This window comes from Vigna angularis, chromosome 2, assembly GCF_016808095.1.
Source record: "Vigna angularis cultivar LongXiaoDou No.4 chromosome 2, ASM1680809v1, whole genome shotgun sequence".
Taxonomy (NCBI): domain Eukaryota; kingdom Viridiplantae; phylum Streptophyta; class Magnoliopsida; order Fabales; family Fabaceae; genus Vigna; species Vigna angularis.
In genome coordinates, this window is record NC_068971.1 from 20,268,729 (window position 1) to 20,289,984 (window position 21,256).

Sequence of the window (21,256 nt, forward strand, 5' to 3'; positions counted from 1 at the left end):
ATAAGTCCATACTCAAGTCTGGTCATCCTCGTCAAGAAGCAGGATGGGAGTTGGCGGTTCTGTATCGACTATTGAGCGCTCAACCACGCCACTGTTCCCAACAAGTTCCCGATTCCAGTGATCGAAGAGCTACTGGACGAGCTCCACGGCGCTCGATATTTTTCGAAGGTGGGCCTCAAGGCTGGGTATCACCAAATTAGGATGAGTGAGGATGACGTGCAGAAAACGGTGTTCCGCACTTACTTGGGACATTACGAGTTTCTTGTGATGTCGTTCGGCCTCACAAATGCCCCCTCAACCTTCTAGAGCGCCATGAACGATCTCCTCAGAACATACCTACGAAGGTTCGTGCTCGTCTTTTTTGACGACATACTCATCTACAGTGCGACTTGGGGTGAGCATTTACAACACGTTGAGCAGGTGTTGAGCTATTTACAGCAACATCACTGGGTGGCCAATCAGAAGAAAAGTGAGTTCGGGAAGAAGACGATCAGATATTTGGGGCACATCATATCAAGGGAGGGGGTCCAGATGGATCAGGAGAAGATAGAGGGGGTAGTCGCGTGGGAAGACCCGGAAACACTGAAGGCGTTGAGGGGATTCTTGGGTCTCACCGGATATTACCGGCGATTCATCCGAGATTATGGGAAGATAGCCAAGCCCCTTACAGAGATGTTGAAAAAGGGGATATTTGCGTGGACTGAGACTGCCAGGGAAGCGATGGGAAGATTGAAAACAGTGGTGACCACCGCACCGGTGTTGGCGTTGCCGGACTTCTCGCAACCCTTCTAGATAGAATGCGACGTGTCGGGCACGGGGATAGGGGCGGTGCTCACCCAGAAAAGGAGACCGATAGCTTACTTCAGCAAAGCATTATCGGAAGTGACCTTGGGCAAGTCGATCTACGAGAAAGAGTTGATGGCGGTGGCCCTGGCGGTGCAACACTGGAGACCGTATTTGTTGGGCCGAAAATTCGTGGTGTATACGGATCAAAGAAGTCTAAAGTTTCTGTTGGAACAGAGGGTGACGACCCAAGCGTAGCAACACTGGATAGCCAAACTGCTCGGCTACGACTTCGACATAGTGTATAAAACGGGAGCCAGCAACCGGGTGGCTGACGCGCTGTCACGAAAAGGCAGCGAGGAGTTGGAGGGCGAGGCTGAGATCGAAGGGAAAGATGGGGTGTTGAATTAATGGGGATAATAAGGCCGTATTGGCAAGATTTCCAAGACGTGATGCGAGAAGTGGAGGAAGATGATGCCTTGAATAAAATCAGAGAAGGAGTCACACAGGATCCCAACAAATACTCGGCTTACACCATTGAAAACGGACGGTTGCACTACAAGGGGAGGCTGGTTATTCCGGCAAAGTCTGAGTGGGTGCAGAAATTGTTGGCCGAGTTTCATACAACACCGATGGGGGGTCACTCGGGGGTCTATAGAACTTACCGGAGATTGGCACAGTCGCTGCACTGGGACGGGATGAAGAAATCAGTGACAGAGTATGTCAACAGCTGTTTGGTGTGCCAACAGCACAAATACATGACGACGTCACCGTAGGGCCTGTTGCAACCACTGCCCATTCCACAAGCTATATGGGAGGACGTCAGCATGGACTTTATTGTGCGGCTCCCAAAATCCAAAGGCCATGACGCTATATTGGTGGTTGTAGATCGACTGAGTAAATACGGGCACTTCATACCGCTTAGACATCCCTACACTACTCGAACAGTCGCGGAAGTTTTTGTGAGAGAGGTAGTAGAGCTCCATGGGATTCCCAAGACCATAGTGAGTGATCGTGACCCCTTATTTCTCAGCGTATTTTGGAGAGAGATGTTTAAGATGCTGGGGACCCATCTCCGGATGAGCATAGCCTACCATCCAGAGACGGACGACCAAACAGAGGTGATGAACCGGGTGCTGGAGGGATACTTATGATGCTTCTGTTCCGAGCAGCCCAAAACATGGAACGTGGTCCTTCCATGGGCGGAGTACTGGTACAACACCAGCTACCAAGGAGCTATCAAATGCACGTCGTTTGAAGCGGTATATGGGAGAGCCCCGCCTTCACTGTCAAGGTTTATTCCGAGAGAAACAATGGTGGAAGCCGTGGCCCAAGAATTACAAACAAGAGATGAAGTGTTGCAGCAGCTGCGATATCATTTGTCGAAGGTGCAAGACGCGATGGTGAAGCAAACAAATCGTAAGAGGAGGTCGGTGACCATTAAGGTAGACGATTGGGTGCTTTTAAAGATAAGGCCCCACCGAGAAACCTCTATGTCAGTGAAATTGCATCCAAAGGTAGCGGCTAGATACTATGGGTCGTTCAAGGTGCTCCAGAAGATAGGGGAAGTGGCGTTCAGATTAGAATTGCCCGCGACCGCCAGGATTCACCCGGTTTTCCACATGTCTCAGCTAAAATTGGCGATTGGGACGAAGCAGGTGGAAGCGGAGCTGCCAGCAGATTTGCAAGTCGGGGGATATACGTGCTGACCAACTAAGGTGTTGAATAGAAGAGTCCAGCAGCAAGAAGGGGAACAACGTGAACAAGTTTTGATAGAGTGGCAAGATGGAGGGGCAGACAGTGCAACGTGGGAGGATCAGAGGTTGATACAGGAACAATTCCCCGAGTTCGACCTTGGGGACAAGGTCAGTTTTCAGGGGGGAGTAATGTTAGAGAATGGAGGGTCTATGAGAGAAGAAAGGGAAAACAGAGGACTTAACTGCTAGTCAGTTAAGTGGGTTTGGGGAAAGAGGCCTATATAAGGACCTCTTTGTTGTATCAGTTAGTTAGTTAGACATTTGTTAAATTGTTGACCGGTCTTAGCAACTGGTGAAGGAGGTTAAGCTCCTGGAGTACTCTGTATTCTAGTTTCTTTCTTGTGAATACACACCCATTATTCATCCCATACTCTGTGGTGTTTGTCTCCGTGAGAGTAAGTTAGAATTCCTACCTGAATCTCTAACAAATTTGCTGCATAAATTGGCTATAGCAAGGGTGAATTTCGAATTTTGCTGCTTTTATGCTATTAAAAAGCTTGAATAAGCTTAAATTGGTGTTCTAAAGTGGATAACACTGTTCATTTGGTTATATTTTAGCTTATATGCAAATTTGGTTTTTAAACCATCACTTTTTGAGTTAAAATGGAAGTAGAGTGGTGATTTTGAATTGCAAGTTGTTTATAATTCATTTCAGAGTTTAAACACAATGAAAATAATCAAATAAAGTTGTTTGAACTTTCAGTCGAGTGTTTATCATGCTTTGGTATGAATTAATAAGTAAGATTATTATATGTTGGTATTTAAAGATTACTATATGTTGCAAATGTAAGTTTTTGGAGGAAGACTCAGTGTTCAATTATTAGAAGTTGGTGCCAAATTTTGAGGTGTTGCAAATTAAGAGAAGTTGAGCATCTGAAAAAAGTATGTAGTCAGTAATATTTAATTGTAATTTTGAAAGTCCTGTTATTGTTGCCTGAATGTGCAATTATTGTAAACCTTGTTAGGTATGTGCTGATTTTAGCATTGTAGATAACTTTATTGGAATATTTTGAACTATCGACTTGTATTTGATATAAATTGTGATTTGTATGGTCAAAAACTATATAACAGACTATAATTTGAGGCTTAGGTTCATCTTTTTGCATGAACTTTGTTTATTTCTTTGTATGAAAATGCCTTTTAATTTCTGCCTCTGGGTTCCTCTCTTGTGTTGCTTGGTTTCAATCCCTTTGTTGAGCAGGGATTGTCTGTAATAGTCCTCCTTAATAAACTTTCAAAAACAGAGAGTGTATGAGACCCAATGACAATGCTCCAAACTTGATCTCACACTCTCTCTCTCTGTCCAACATCCAAGCACATTTAAAATATGTCTTATTGTTTGACCAAAAAACAAATAATACTAAAGCAACCTAAGAAACTACAAAGACATTGTTCTAACAAGTTTAGAATGGTAAAACCTAGCTAATAAAAAAATGACACTACCAAAAGTACCTAAAACTCAAAATATGACAACCTAGAACCTAAAACTAGTAAGTAGAATAAGCTAAAAGTGCTAACAATGAAAATAGTTTTGAAATACTTATTGAAACTGTCAAATAACTATCTAACCAAGTTTTAAAAGATAAAAGAAACATAAATATGAAGTGACAGTTCCAAAATAACAACAAAAACAAAATTTGAGTATTGATCACCTAAAAAAGTCTACTAAGAGGTGTGAAATTGGCAATTCACCTAAAGTAGACTAACAATAAGTAATGTTAATATCCTAACAAGTATAAAATAGTGAAATGAAGGTAGGAAACTAGTCAAATTAGAACAACTATCTTAAACTCAATTTTTGAGTACTTAGAACCTAAAAAAGTCTATTAAAACCTCAAAAGGTCTACTAGAAATGCACTAGAATGGTCAATTTTGCAAACAATACTAAACTAGCCTAAGAAACTTCAAAGAAATTGTCCTACCAAGTTTAGAATAGTAAAACAATGCTAATTAGAAACTCACACTACAAAAACAACCTAAAACTCAAAATATGACACCCTAGAACCTAAAACTAGTTACTAGAATAGGCTAAAAGTGGTCATAATGCATAATGTATTAAATTACTAACCAAAAAAGTAAGAAAACTATATACAAAAGTTTTAAAACATAAAAGAAAGATAAAAATGAGGGCACAATTTGAAAATATAAAGAAATACAAGATTTACTATTGAGGACCTAAAATTACACTACAACATGGTAAATGTGGTAAGAATGAAGATGTGAAATCTGTAAAAAACACCTAAAAGTATCTACACAAGTTTTTACCACCTAGAAATGACTAAGAATGGACTCAAGAATTGATTTCTAACACAATTTCTTGAAATCACTACTAAAACCTCAAAAGGTCCACTAGAAATGCACTTGAATGGTCAAATTTTGCAAACCGCACTAAACTAGCCTAAGAAACTTCAAAGAAATTGTCCTAACAAGTTTAGAATAGTAAAACAATGCTAATTAGAAACTCACACTACAAAAATAACCTAGAACAAAAAATATGGCACCCTAGAACCTAAAACTAGTTACTATAATAGGCTAAAAGTGGTCATAATGCATAGTGTATTAAAGTACTAACCAAAAGAGTAAAAACACTATCTACACAAGTTTTAAAATATAAAAGAAAGATAAAAATGAGGGCACAATTCGAAAATACAAAGAAATACAAGATTTGACTATTGAGGACCTAAAATGACATTACTTAAAACCTAAAAAGTGTACTAAATAGGTGACAATTTCGAAATTGACCTAAAGAAACCTAAGAATGTGTAATGTTCTTATCCTAACAAGTTTAAAGTACTTAAATAAAGCTAAGAAAGATGTCAAATTGGATCAAGTAGCTAAATCTCAAAATTTGGCTACTTAAACCTAAAAAGTGTATTAAATAGGTGAGAAAATGGTAATTCACCTAAAGTAACCTAAGAATGTGTAATCTTGTTATCCTAACAAGTTTAAAGTACTTAAATGAAGCTAAGAAATATGTCAAATTGGAACAAGTAGCTAAATCTCAAAATTTGGCTACTTGAAACCTAAAAAAGTGTACTAAATTGGTTAGAAAATGGGAGTTGACCTAAAGTAACCTAAGAGTGTGTATTCTACACATCCTAACAAGTTTAAAGTTGTTAAATGAAGCTAAGACACATGTAAAAATAGATGAAGTAGCTAAATCTTAAAGTTTGCCTACTTGAAACCTGAAAAAGTAGATGAAGTAGCTAAAAATCACTACTCAAACCTCAAAAAAGGTGTATTACAATTGCAAACTGCACTAAACTAGGAAAATAAATTATTCTAACAAGTTTAGAATGGTCAAACCTAGCTAATTAAGAACTCACACTACAAAAAATACCTAAAACTCAAAATATGACAACCTAAAACCAAAACATAGTACCTAGAATACACTAAAAGTGCAAAGAATGCAAAGTCTATTAAAGTAATAACCAAAACAGTAAACTAACTATCTACACAAAATTTAAAAGATAAAAGAAAGATAAAAATGAAGTCTCAATTCAAAAATAAAAAGAAAAGCAAAATTTGACTATTGAACACCTATAAATAGACTAGAATAGGTGAGAAATTCGAAATTTACCTAAATTAGCCTAAGAATGTCTAATCTTCATATCCTAACAAGTTTAAACTAGTAAAATGAATGTAAGAAAGATGTCAAATTGGATCAAGTACCTAAAACTTAAAATTGGTCTCCTTAAAACCCAAAAAAGTGTACTAAATAGGTGAGAAATTGGCAATTAGTCCTAAAGTAACCTAAGAGTGTGTATTCTACACATCCTAACAAGTCTAAACTAGTGGAATGAAGCTAGGAAACTATTCAAAAGCAAAGAATGACCTCAAACTCAAAGTTTGAGTATGTAGAACCTAAAAAGTGTGGTTAAAGGGTGACAAATTGCAACTAGACCTAATGTACACTAATTTTAAGTAATGTTAACATCCTAACAAGTCTAAACTAGTGGAATGAAGCTAGGAAACTTGTCAAAATAAAAGAATTACCTCAAACTCAAAGTTTGAGTATTTAGAACCTAAAAAGTGTAGTTAAGGGGTGACAAATTGCAATTATACCTAATGTATACTAATTTTAAGTAATGTTAACATCCTAACAAGTCTAAACTAGTGGAATGAAGCTAGGAAACTTGTCAAAAGCAAAGAATGACCTCAAACTCAAAGTTTGAGTATTTAGAACCTAAAAAGTGTAGTTAAAGGGTGACAAATTTCAACTAGACCTAATGTACACTAATTTTAATTAATGTTAACATCCTAACAAGTTTAAACTAGTGGAATGAAGCTAGGAAAGTTGTCAAAATAAAAGAATTACCTCAAACTCAAAGTTTGAGTATTTAGAACCTAAAAAGTGTAGTTAAAGGGTGACAAATTTCAACTATACCTAATGTACACTAATTTTAAGTAATGTTAACATCCTAACAAGTCTAAACTAGTGGAATGAAGCTAGGAAACTTGTCAAAAGCAAGTAATTACCTCAAACTCAAAGTTTGCGTATTTAGAAACTACAAAGTGTAGTTAAAGGGTGACAAATTACAACTAGACCTAATGTACAGTAATTTTAAGTAATGTTAACATCCTATTAAGTCTAAACTAGTGGAATGAAGCTAGAAAACTTGTCAAAAGCAAACAAGTACCTAAAACTCAAAGTTTGAGTATTTAGAACCTAATATGAGGATTATTTTTTCTATACTAGATTGTTTGAACTAAGCTTACTTTGAAATCATGGATTTATATTTGATGACAAATTTATGAACACCGAAAAATGGTGCCACAAACTTGTTTAACAATCGGCAAGTGTGACCGAATCGTATCAAGTAATAAAACTAGGTAAGACCAAGTATCGTTTTCCCAAAGGACTCACGTCCTAGTTAGTTATCTGATTTGTTGATTATTTAAGACTTGTGAACGATTGATTGTAGGTTTTTTTAATGCAAAAGACAATAATTAAACATGTATGCATGAGGTTGATCAATGGAAAAAAGAGTAAAACAAACACGTAATGAATGATATGGATGAGTATGTTGTTGGGGTTATCAATTTCATCTTATCCACTCTCATATACTTTAGGAATTCATCAATCTTTTCATCAATGTTAATGTCACTCTCTAAATTACCTTGTCAAGAAGGTCTATCCTTAATTACGAGTTCATACAATTCCTAGCATTCCTAGTAATTAATTCTGAAGTGCAGGAGCTTAAAGGCAACCAATATGCTATTGGGAGAAATTCCCCGGATCTAGATCTCCCTGTACGTTCCCATATCGACAAAATCAATAATCATAGCAATGAATGAGTTAAACAAAGAAAGCATTAAGCAAAGAGGAAAAACCCTAACTAATGATGAAAGAAAGCATGTATCTTAAAATAAGATGTTAAAACAAATTCCATATATGAGAGTTTCACAAGACTACATTGATTTCTCAACTACAATACAAGGTTTAGTTCACCATATTCATGGTGAAACTAGATGAACAATAATGAAAGAATGGAAGAGATAGAAAAACCCTAGAAAGAGAAGAGGAGATCCGTCACCATCTCCCAATCTACGCCCAAGGGGTGAAAAGTGTGTTTCTGCTTTCTCCCAGCCAAAGATACAAACCCTAGGAACACCTAAAGCTTATATACTATTCGTAAAATTACAGAAAATTAGGCCCAAGCCAAAAATAGTGCCGCTAAGCGGTAAACCACCGCTCAGCGGTAAGTGCGTGAGTTGTTTTCCTCCCCTTAGCGGCCTTTTCACCCCTCAACGGAGCAAACGTGGGTTTCTGAGTGCCGCTTAGCGGTAAACTGCCGTTGAGCGGTAGTTGCGGCTTCTCCTTTTGCACTTTTTGATGTCTTTTCTGATTCCATCTCTATCCTTCTTCACTTCTTTCACCAAATTCACCTTAAAACCTGCATAAAACACTGAAATCAAGCATAAACTTGTCCAGCTCTCTTATTTCCAAAAATATAACCAAAAGCATGATTTCAAGCTAGTTTCTAAGTCTTAAAGGTTGCTTTTAGTATCAAATTTAAGCATGGAAATAACAGTTTTTCAATTGTTATCAGTATCTATTATATATCCATGCTTTTGTTGTGCAGGTGTGACTTATTGATCACAATAAATGTTTATTGTATGTTCATGTATGTGTTGTATGTTGATGTATATATTGTATGTTCCTGTATATTGTATGTTCATTTATTAGGCTACAAGTTGATTAAGTTAAGTAGTCATTTAAAATCCTATGGTACTACACACATTCTCAATGGAAAGAGATGGGTAAAAGTAGTATAAACACTTAGAACCTACAAAATATGTGGAAGTACTCTACAAAAGAGAACTTCAATAATAATAAGTTGTCTCCCCCAAATTTAATACACAACCCCTTAGGATGTCTAAGGCTTTTCAATACTGAAGACTTCTCTTTGCATGCCCTTATTGTATGCCTATGACAGTAGTGGTCAAATTGCCTTCCATGTTCGACTTAAGTAGTAATAGGTTTATTACTTATGTCACATGGAGTGTTGTTGTTTTGGCTAAGTTTTTCTTTGTTTGGCTTGTCACAGAACATGACCCATTTTCCCAACCACCGTGGATGGATGTACGACCGTTGTTATAGCGAAATGAGAGGTTTGAAGGAAGCTTTTGTCATCGCAGTTGAAGAGTTTGTGGAGACGGCTCGACGATGTCAATATTATGCTCTTGTTGGAGGGATTCGATGTCCATGCATCAAGTGAGAATGTACAAGGATTTTGAAAGATGAAGTCGTCAAAGTTCACTTATACCAAAAAGAGTGAATCCCTAATTAGACGGTTTGGACATTTCATGGTGAAGAAATTCCTTCCACCTCCACTACAGCTGAAAAGCGGCTTGCATCAGGTTCGAATACTATTGTTCATACATCTGAGATAGATCAATTTGCCTATATGCAAGAGATGGTGGATAATGCTCTTCGTCGACATGCTGAACAAGAAGCAAACGATAGTCATGATGAAGAGTCTCCAAATGAAACCACTCAGAGGTTTTATAATTTATTAGCAGAGGCAAATCAACCTGTATTTGAAGGATCAACTGAGTCAAAATTGTCTGTGTGCATTAGACTGATGGCCTGTAAATATAATTGGAACGTTCCCAATCAAGCATTGGACTTCATATCAAAATTGGTATTAAATCTGACACCTCCAAACAATTCTTTGTCGAAGAATTATTATCAAGCCAAAAGATGTGTTAAATCGCTAGGATTGGAAGCCAAGAAGATTGATTGTTGTGTTAATGGATGTATGCTATTTTATGACAATGACAGTGGCAAAAATGATGCATTGTTGACTGAATGCAAGTTTTGTGACTCACCTCGATATCATACAGTGCATGCAGGACGGAGGCAAAAAAAAAACCAATTCCATTAAAGTCCATCTTCTACTTGCCTATAATTCCAAGATTACAAAGAATGATTGCTTCAATGCAAACATCACAACACATGACATGGCATGATGGTAACAAACCTGAAGGAGTTTTGCGTCATCCTTCTGATGGTGAAGCTTGCAAGCATTTTAATCGTAAACATCCATCCTTTGCTAGTGAACCGCTTAATGTGAAACTTGGTCTATGCTCTGATGGGTTTACGTCGTACATTCAGGTGTCTACATCACCATATACATGCTGGCTAGTGATAATTACCCCATACAATCTACCACCTGAGATGTGTATTACAAAGCTTTACATGTTTTTAACGTGTATAATACCAGGTCCATCTAATCCCAAATCAGCGATTGATGTTTATTTGGAGCCTTTGGTTGATGATTTGAAGAAGCTATGGAATGATGTTTGGACGTATGATGTTTTAAGGAAGCAAAATTTCCTTGTGAAGGTAGCTTTGATGTGGTCTATTAATGACTTTCCAACGTATGACATGTTATCTGGTTGGAGCACGCATGGTCGATTAGCTTGTCCTTATTGCACGGAGCATACAAAGTCATTCCAATTGAGTTATGGTTGGAAAAGTAGTTGGTTTGACTGCCATTGATGATTCTTTCCTATTGATCACCTCTTTAGAAGAAACAAAAAGGCATTTTGCAAAGGGGAAGTTGAAACGGATATGCCCCCGCCAAGGTTGACTGGATCACACGTTTGGAGAAGAGTGAAAGACCCCCGGGAGAAGATTTTCAGGGAAGCGTTGAGCGCAGAGTTGAACCCGGACCCTAAGAAACGACCCACTCCGCTAGGGATGGATGGTAATAAAGACTGTGTATATCACAAGAACATGGGCCACACTACAGAAGAGTGTGTAACCCTGAAAGATAAAATCGAAGAACTAATCCGCGTAGGGCAGCTGAAAAAGTATGTGCAGGTTGACCGGCCCCAAGCGTCCTTAGACCGACCCAGCCCACGACGGACCAGCCCTAGGAAACCCGAGAGGCATGGTAGGTCCAACAATGATCGGGCCGTAGCAGAAGCCACAACCGTCCCCTGCGAGGACACATTAATACAATATCTGGTGGTTTATCTGGAGGAGGATCTTCTTCGTCTGCCCAGAAGCGTCATGTGCGAGCCTTACAATCCGTTCACTCGGTGGACAAGCCCCTGCGGACGATGCCCCCCATTACGTTTTCAGATGAAGACTTCCACGCCCCTGATCCCGACCAGGACGATTCGATGGTGATAATGGCGGAAATCGCCCGATACGGTGTGAGCAAAGTCCTGGTGGATCAAGGGAGCTCGGTGAACATCCTTTATTGGAAAACTCTCCAGCAAATGGACATATCTGAAGACCTCATCGTCCCATACAACGAACAGATTGTAGGCTTTGCGGGCGAGAGGGTAGACACCAGAGGTTATGTAGATTTACGCACAAGGCTAGGAACCGGTCGACACAGTGAGGAGAAGAGGGTCAGATACCTGCTGGTGGAGGCTAATACTTCCTACAATGTATTGCTGGGTCGCCCGTGCCTGAACGCCTTTGGAGCAATTGTATCAACCCCCCACCTTACGATGAAGTATCCCTCGGACAAAGGTACAATTTGTACCGTCCGGACGGACCAAAAGACGGCTTCAAAAGCCGCAGGTTTGAAGCTTCACACCCGCGTAGTGAGAAGGAGGATGGGTGGAGCCCCTTGGGAAGACGCAGTCGATCCTGATAGGGAAGGACACTTCCCAGACCACCGTTATGGCTCGGGGGCTAGAGCTCGGGCTAGAGCGGGAGATTTAGTCTGTCCTATGGAAGAACTGCAACTTGTTTGCGTGGACAGCCGCTGATATGCTAGGGATCCACCCCTCGGTCATGTCACATAAGTTGGCATTGTTCAAGGAAGCGCGGCCAGTGGCGCAGAAGAAGCGGCGAATGGGGGAAGAAAAGAGGAAAGCCATAGAAGAGGAGGTCGGGAAGCTGAGGGAGGCCGGGTTCATCAAAGAAGTGACTTATACCACTTGGCTCACCAACGTGGTAATGGTGAATGTGCACCGATTACACCGACCTTAACAAAGCCTGCCCGAAGGACTCTCATCCCTTGCCGAGTATAGACGCCATGGTGGACGGAGCCTCCGGTCACCGAATATTAAGCTTCCTAGACGCGTACTTTGGGTGCAACCAAATACCCATGTATGGGCTGGATCGGGAAAAAATGGCGTTTATCACCGAGAAGTTATGCCCTTCGACTTGAAGAATGTCGGGGCCACCTATCAATGCTTGATGGATAGGATCCTCGCAGATCAGATCGGTCGGTGCATCGACGTGTACGTCGATGATATGGTCGTCCGCTCACCTGATGGGCGAGGCCATGTGAGGGACTTGGAAGAAGTGTTCGGACAGGTTAGGAGGTATGGAATGCGGCTTAATCCGGCAAAATGCACATTTGGGGTGGCCGTTGGAAAATTTTTGGGATTTATGCTCACGACCCGGGGAATTGAAGCCAATTCTGATAAGTGTGTGGTCGTGTTGGAGATGCAGAGCCGAATCACTCTCAAGGAAATCCAGAGATTGGTCGGCCGGCTCACAGCTCTATCGCGTTTCATTCCCAAGCTGGCTGAGAGGGTCAAGCCAGTGCTTCGTAAGATGAGGAAGGGACCCACTATCGAGTGGGATGCCGAGTGCGAGAAAGCATTTCAGAACGTCAAGACAATTCTGATGAACCCGTCGGTGATGAATCATCCGATACCAGGTTATGAACCGTCCGATACCAGGCAAAGACTTGTAGATCTTCTTGGGTGTGTCTGAGTCGGCACTCAGCGCAGTACTAATGCAAGAACGACCCGAGCCTAGACTCGTATACTTCATCAGTCGCACCCTTCAGGAGGTCGAGACGCGATATCAGCAAGTAGAGAAGGTTGCCTTAGCCTTGCTGATTGCGTCCAGTAGGCTCTGGCCGTACTTCTAAAGTCACCAAATTGTTGTTAGGACCGACTTCCCCATCTCCAAGATTTTTAGCAAACCGGACCTAGCGGGGCGCATGGTGGCATGGGCTGTCGAATTGTCGGAATTCGGCCTACGCTACGAGCCAAGAGGATCAGATAAAGGCCAACATTTGTCGGATTTTGCAGCAGAATTACCCCAAGCGATCAACGATGAGTGGAACCTGTACGTCGATGGGGCATCCAGAAGAACAGTGAGCGGAGCTGGTATAGTCCTTGAGGGCCCGAACGGTTTCTTGTTGGAGCACTCCTTAATCTTTAAGTTCAAGGTATCCAACAACCAGGCGTAGTACGAAGCCCAGGTGGTCGGCCTGGAGCTCGCAAGAGACATGGGGGCTCGGAAGGTCGTGTACCGGACGGATTCCCAACTGGTTGTGGGACAGATGAATGGCGAGTTCCAGGTGAAGGAAGAGCAGCTCCTCCGGTATTTCCACCGAGCGACTACCTTGTGAAGTTGTTTGATAAGATCGAAATTCAGCACATCCCTCGCGAGGATAACACCCGAGCGGACATGTTATCGAAGTTGAGTTCGGGGAAGGAGAAGAGGCAATTGACGACGATTATATACCAAGTTTTTCTACAGCCGTCGGTCGAATGCTTGATGGTGTCTAATGTTGAAGTTGGAGATTGGCGAACAGAAATCCGAACACTAATGACCCAACAAGATGTTGGACAATCGATTAAGCCGGTCGACGCCAAGACGATCGTTCGTTACCTTATGGTGGGGGATGACCTGTACCGTAGAGGATTCTCCACCCCCTCCTCAAGTGTCTCGGGAAAGAGGAAGCACAGCACGTCATAAACGAGCTCCATAACGGGATCTGTGGTTTTCATACCAGTCGCCGAACTGTGAAGGCCCGGATATTAAGGGCGGGATCCTACTGGCCAACGGTAGAAGAAGATGCTAAGGTATTTGTCGAGAAGTGCCTTAGCTGCGAGGCCCACGCCAATAATACCCATGCACCGCCGCACACCTTGCATACGATAACGTCACCGTGGCCGTTCGCACAATGGGGTATGGATATTGTTGGATCGTTCCCAACGGGCCGGGCGCAGAAGAAGTTTCTCCTCGTGGCTGTGGATTATTTCACCAAGTGGGTAGAGGTCGAACCCTTGGCAACCATAACAACGTCCCAAGTTCAGAAATTCTGCTGGAAACTGGTCTGTCGCTTCGGTCTTCCTCAGACGATCATCACTGTCAACGGCCAACAGTTCATCGATAGGAAGTTGGCCGAGTTTTACAAGGACTTGAGAATTAAACACGTCACTAGTTCGGTGGAACATCCTCAGACAAACGACCAGGTGGAGGGCATGAATAAGACCATATTGGCCGAGGTGAAGAAGCGGTTGGACGAAAGGAAAGGAGCGTGGGTTGACGAGCTCGTAGAGGTATTGTGGGCTTATCGGTGCATACCACACGGAACGACCGGCCAGACCCCCTTCAACTTAATGTATGGCGCGGACGCCATGTTACGGGTCGAGTTGGGGGAACCCTCATTACGACGCCAGATCGAGGATCTTCAGTTAAACGATGAAGAGCTAAAAGTCGAACTTGACTCATTAGAGGAGCGAATGGATCGGGCGGCATTGAGAGCCGAAGCATGCAAACATATGGTGGAAAGAAAGTATAACTCCAAAGTCCGGCCGAAGAACTTCCAGGAGGGCGATATGGTTTGGAGAAAGATGGGGGATGCAAGGCCGACCGCGACACACGACAAACTGGCGGTCAAGTGGGAAGGACCTTTTAAGGTGGCGGAAGCAATGGGAAATGGAGCCTACCGGCTGCTGCATACAGACGAACGCCCCATTCCAAATACTTGGAACGCCACTCACTTAAAATTTTATTTTAGTTGATTAATACCCTTAAGTGTACGCTTCGTCTTCAATGATTAATACACTGATAGGGTGCCCCACTCTTTTGGCAAAGATCTCTATGATAAAGGCATTGCTATAAGACGTTGAATCAAACGAAAATCCTAGTTGATGAACGGAGAATTCCAAAAGGAACGATTGTCAACTTGGCCGGCCGGTGAACAGAGAGTTCTTCCCGAAGAACCACTGCCCCCCGGGACCAACGAAATCCAAGTTGATGAACGGAGAGTTAAGAGCGAAACCACTGTCAACTTGGTCGAGCGGTGAACGGAGAGTTCTTACCAAAGAATCACTGCCGCCCGGAATCTACCAAGTCCAACTTGATGAACGAAGAGTCCCAAATAGAATCACTATCAGCTCGGCCGGGCGATAAACAGTTCGATTAATCATAAGAAATTTACATAAATATTAAAGTACGTGAACGACCGGTAAAGCATAGTTAAACAAGCAAATCAAAGAAGCAAATTATATTAATAAGTAGGGGTATACAAAAAGTTGACACGGGACGAACCGCCCAACACCTAAACAAGTTGAAATGTTGGACGGCCGGCCTCGTGAATGAAGACATCAAAAAATGAAAGAAAATACCCCTAACTAACTTAGCAAAAAACATTCAACCATCGGAATCCTCAACCGCCTCATCAACATCCTCCACCTCCACCCTCTGATCAACGGCCCCAACACTAGAAGGGTCCTGCATCTCTTGCGGGTCAACCAGGACGCCATCAACGACATCTTTTTCGATGTCAAACCCCAAGGCGTAAGGCTCCTGGATCCCCGCTAGGACGGACACTTGACAGAGGGCTTTGTTAAAACCCTCCTCATGTTCAAAAACAATACTCACCTCCAACTCGGATATCTTCTCTTTGGCCTTCGCCAGATCGTACGTCAGCGCCCGGTTCATCTGAAGGAGTCCGCCCTCCAATTTCTTCTGACGGGTGACCACCGCCTTCAGCTGATCGCATTCCTCCTGCATCTGGTCGTTGTCAGTCCAAGCGTTGGCAAGATGATCTCTTGCTTCGGCCAACTCCCTCTTAGCCTCGTCTAGGTCGGCCTGGAGTTCGTCGATCTTCTTATCATAGTCATCTTGGGTCAGAAGCATCTGATCCATTGTCGCCTGCAGTTTCAACCCCTCGGGGTTCGGCGAACTCCCTTAGATACTAGGCCTGGGAAGCCGCCCGGGTTGACATCTCCAACATAGCATTGGTTAATTCAGCCTCAGAAAGCGGCTCGATCAACGACCGTTGTGACGATCTCAATTGAAAGTTCATCCGGTCGCTCATGTTGAATGCAAGGCTAAACACCCCACCAGGCAGCGGTCGAGAGGAGGACCCTTCCTTTCCCTTGCGGGCCTTCTTGGACGTCGACCGAGACAACGATCCTTCCTTCTCCTTGCGTCCTTTCTCTCCCTCCTTGTATTCCTTCCTTTTCCTCACGAGGGGTGCGTTTGAAGCAGTTGCCGCCTCGGACGAGGAGTCCACGAACACGGCCGCCACGCTTGGGACGAGTTCAGTGACCGCAACGGCAGTTCCTCCAACCGCCACGACGACAGGCGGGGCAGGCGGTGGATCAGCAAGGTTGACCTTCAGCATCCGGCTGGTCAAAGAGGTCCGCCGGACGATAGGAGGGCGGAGGATGGTCGAAGCGACCCTTGTCCGGGCGGACGATGAACTCGCTCCCGCTCCTCTCTTAGAAGCCATGAAGTTGGATTGGCGGGAGGGAGGAGCAGACATGATATCTAGCAAAAACAAAGAAACTCAGCTACGTTAACACCAACATACTAAAGGAAGTAAAATAAACATAATACCATACCGAACGCCTTTCGTTCACAATCCTCATGACGAAGGCATTCGACTAAGTTGCGGGCATAGAGACGGCGGTGGAGAGCGTTGATGGTCCGAACGGCCTCCAGGTCAACCGGGCTCAACACACCAACCGGATATGCTTTTATTTTCTTAGGATCCCTTGTCCAATAAAAGGGGAACAAGGGGTTCCCTACCGCATCGTGGAACTCGTGACGGCCGGCAGCATCAATGATGACTTTAAAAAATTGATCCTTTAAATTTTTATATGAGTCAGAGAAAGGACGAAAGAGGGTCCTATCCCTGACGGACGTCAAAGAAACCCAGCCACCCTTCGGGGGCGGGCGAACTTCAAAATAATGGAAGAAGACCGGGATTGTTGGGTTTACCCCAACTGCCAAACATATAACCATAAATGCTTGGACGGCTGCCCAAGAGTTTGGATGTAGCTAAAAAGGGGCGACGGTCATTTCCCGGAGAACGGCCGTTTGAAACTCTATAAACGGCACCCGAACACAGAGTTGACTGAAAAGATTGGCATACATGAAGAAGAAGTCGTCCGGACTTGTTTCCTTTCCATGATAGACTCACTCATACTACAAGTTGACCCCTGCTCGAATCAGCTGGGAGTCCTTTACGTCCCGAACGATGTACAGCCGGCCAACTCTCCACGACAGCGCCTTTTTTGTGGCATACTCTGACACGAATAGGCTGGCGTAATAAGGAGCCCAGTCATACCCCCGAATGACAATCCCAGTGCCGCCCGAATCCAACGGCGACCCATCCACAGGGATACCACCCTTGAGAAGATGGATAGGTATCCCATAGATAATCTGCTTATCCGCCTCCGTGAAACTAGGTTCTGCCCTCGGAGAACGGGCGGGCTCTTTCAAGAAGGAGGACGATACCGAGCTTGGAGAAGAACCATGCTCGCCACCACCGCCCTCCGACCTCCCGCCACCTCTGCCCGACGACTCCGAAGAAGACTCAACATGGACAACCGCCATTTATTACCTGAAGAAAGATGAGTGCTACGAAATCAGAAAAAAGAGAGAAAGTGAAAATGACAGTGTCACCTCCCACTATTTATAGGAAAAATCAGCGTAACCGACAAGGCATCCTCACCGTTCAAGATTACCATGATCAATGGTTCAGATGCGTAGCCGCTTAAGCTTTCGCCTCTCGGCAAACGACACGTGTGTTCCCGCCCAAATCAGATTACGAAAATCGGCAAACAAAGGCCCAACAGATTCGGCCCAAAGGCCAACGTAATAGCCAACCAGCCCAACCACTGATAAAGACGGACGCTCCACAAATGAACGCCCCTCGCACTCACGGTCAAAATTTCATCTGGTTCTAAACCAGACGTTCACTACGTGCACTAGGGCTTGGGGGACTTGTGTACCATATGGACCGGCCGGTTCGAATGCAGTCCCCTAGACTTAGCCAACCACCGGCGTTTCTCCCATCTCTTACTCTCAATAGCGTAGGAGGGCGGCTGTTCGCGTGGAAACTCACCTCACACGCTATGTAACCTGACTGCCCGTTCTCTTATCTTGAAAGTAACGCCGGTTTACCGTATGGACGGCCGTTCTCGACCGGCCGATAGGTAAATCAGGTAGTTAAGACAAAGATTAAGGTAAATCAGGATTAGAGCTATTAGGCTGGAGTTGGGCCGTGATTAATTTTTCACTAATCCCAAGCCCATAGCAAAAACTATGAATAGAGGTCAGAGGTAAGTGGTAGGCAGGTTGCATTTACTACGCATTCATTACTGTTTCATCAAATCGTCAACAGTTTTCGTACTGACTTTGGCATCGGAGAATCTTTGACAGGTTCCCCCTGGACGGTAGGAGGGGACAACGAAGTTTGGAGCGAGATCGAACGGCAAGGCGACAAGAGGACAAATTGTGGAGGCATTTGGTAACTTAGCCCCAAATAATCGAAACATTTTGGCGCCCACCGTGGGGCCGAGTTACTTAAAACCCAATGGTGACCACGAGAAACATCGAATGTTAGAGATGTTTAGAGATGCCCACAATGCAGGGGAGCGCCCTTACAGGTTGGGCGAGCACATTTGGAACTCTTTACTTGCTCATTGGAATTTAGCATAGTTTCGCAATAAGTGTGTTACAGCCCAGAGGAACAGAGCTTCTGAAAAGGGTGGCACCCTGCATACTGGTGGGTCGATCACAGTTCATGAGCATGTCATTTGTATGGTAAACCTTCATTACTTTTTTGTTTCTTTCATATATAACTTATGTATTTTCTATTTCATGTACACTTCTAACTCTAAACTATGTTAAAGGCACAAGCTCTAGGATGAGTGGTCCATGTTGATGAGGTCTTTGCACAAACTCATGTTAAGAAGGGAACTAATGAATTCATTTATGAAAGATCTCGAAAGACTCATGTAAGCAAATAAGACTGCTACTATTAGTAATGGTATCATTCCCTAACATTGTTTTTAATGTTTGAACAGGAAGAATTTTCTACGAGACTTTCATAGGTTAGATTCAAACATGGGTCAACTCCTACACCGAATGATGCGAGTAATGAGGACAACGACATTCGTAGGACATAGTGTTGGGTCGATGTCGTTGGTGGGAAGAAAAAGGGATAAGTGTACGGTGCAGGACAACTTGCTGCAAACTATATAGCATCAAGAGGAGGTACTATGAAGCACCAACCTTCTTTTTCTACCACTACTGCTGACGAGGTTGTTGTCCGCCTCACGCAGGCACTATAGCAACATGACCAGGAAATCACTGATTTGAGAGCGGAGTTTACAAACTTTAAGGCCCTAGTCATGATATTGCTTCTTGAAACTTCAGAGCTTTAGTTCACCTGTCGTCCTAGAGCAACCCACATCAGTCCAGCCCACTCCAGTCCAGTCCACAGTAGTCCAGCCCACACCAGGCCAACCATCTACAGAGTAGCAGGATGATGAAGATCATTTTGATAATGACTATGTAGATTATTATAATCTTCTTTTGTTTTTGAACATAGTTGTTAGAACATTTGGATGTTAAAACATTATAATTATGCTATATTACATTTGCTCATGTCTTTCAAACATATACATTAGTTTACATTTGCTCATGTCTTTCAAACATATAGATTGGTTTAGATTAACATATTGTTTTATGTTTTACTTATTGCTCATGTCAATAAGGGTATACATTCATCGTTCAGGGTTTTCTAAACTTGATTGTCTTTTTCCCATTATTCCATATCTTAATTATACTTCTCATTTTAATTCTAAGTTCCAAGTATGTCCGGCCTCTTCTAAAGCTAAAGTCCATGATCCCAAAACCCCATGAAGTAGATTGGGATAAGATTAGAGTTGGGTTAACCTCTTGGATATTGTGCATATGATGTAAGATGGTAATTTATTATGTTTGTATTTGTATGTACACATGAGAAACTGATACAAATTAAAACTCGTTTATTTTATTCTAGTTTATCTTTATAACTGATTCAAATTAAATCTGGTTTATTTTATATTTAGTTTATTACATGATCTTCATTTAAATTGAAACATAAATCTAAGATTTCAAATATCATACTGAACACAATTGAAACTGGAAGTTTTAGAAGCAACTTAGCAGTTAAATTCAGTATACACCTTTTATTTACACAAATAACTTAAAATTGTTGAATATGCAAATGAGCGTGATCTATTTCAAATCGGTAAAGGAGCATGGTTGGAGACAATTTGCGTAGATTCAAATAAATCGGTATTTAAGTTAAAGATTTTTGTTTTTTTAATATAATTTAATATTTAAATTTTATAGGTGATTGATATCTCTATTCATTATGAATTCAATCTAAATAAGCTTAATTTTTAGTTGGTTGGATTCATTTTTTAATTATGTATATTTTTTTAACCCAAATTAACTCATAAATTTTAACCGCTCAATATTATGGAACTTCAACTTCAAGTACATCCCATCAGTTAGATAGAATTATACATTAAATATAGTACATTAAATTGCTGTGTCACTAAAAGATAATAAGAATAACGTAACATCGTTTCCCTCGTGTTACTCTTATTTACGTAAGACGACATAATACATAGAAAACTGTTATTAAATCTATAAAACTAGAAAATGATATTAAATTTATAAGAAAAAATTATAAATATAAAACTTAAAATTAGTAATAAAATAATTTATATTTGTAGTTATAAAATCAATAACAAAAAATATAAAAAAAAAATATTACCAAACAATTAAAAAAATCCCTTTTATATATTTATAAATTATGGATAATAAAATATAATAATAATAATAATAATATCAATATTTATATGTAATCATTAAAGGTTAATAATAATAAGATAAATAACTCAATAAAATAAATAATGAAGTAATAAAAATTTTAATTTACCAACTATTTTATGATCATACAATTTTATCTATTAAAATAATTTTTTTAACATTTACATAAATGAAATTATTCATAAAAAAACATGTTTTAAATTTCTTAACCATCTTTCTTAATAATCTTATTTTTAACTTCCTTTATATATATATATATATATATATATATATATATATATATATATATATATATATATATATATATATATATATATATGTGGGGTTTGCTAACGCACGTATGTCTGTTTTTCGGTTGGTACATTTTAGC

The 21,256-nt window shown here is 41.6% G+C and overlaps 1 protein-coding gene across 1 annotated transcript; it reads left to right on the top strand.

Annotated features, from left to right (window-relative positions):
• The first annotated feature begins 312 nt into the window (after positions 1 to 312).
• Positions 313 to 792, top strand: LOC108327375 (uncharacterized mitochondrial protein AtMg00860-like). The gene has a single exon (XM_017561086.1). It carries the CDS (start codon positions 313 to 315, stop codon positions 790 to 792), a length of 480 nt encoding a protein of 159 aa, XP_017416575.1.
• The last annotated feature ends 20,464 nt before the right edge of the window (positions 793 to 21,256 follow it).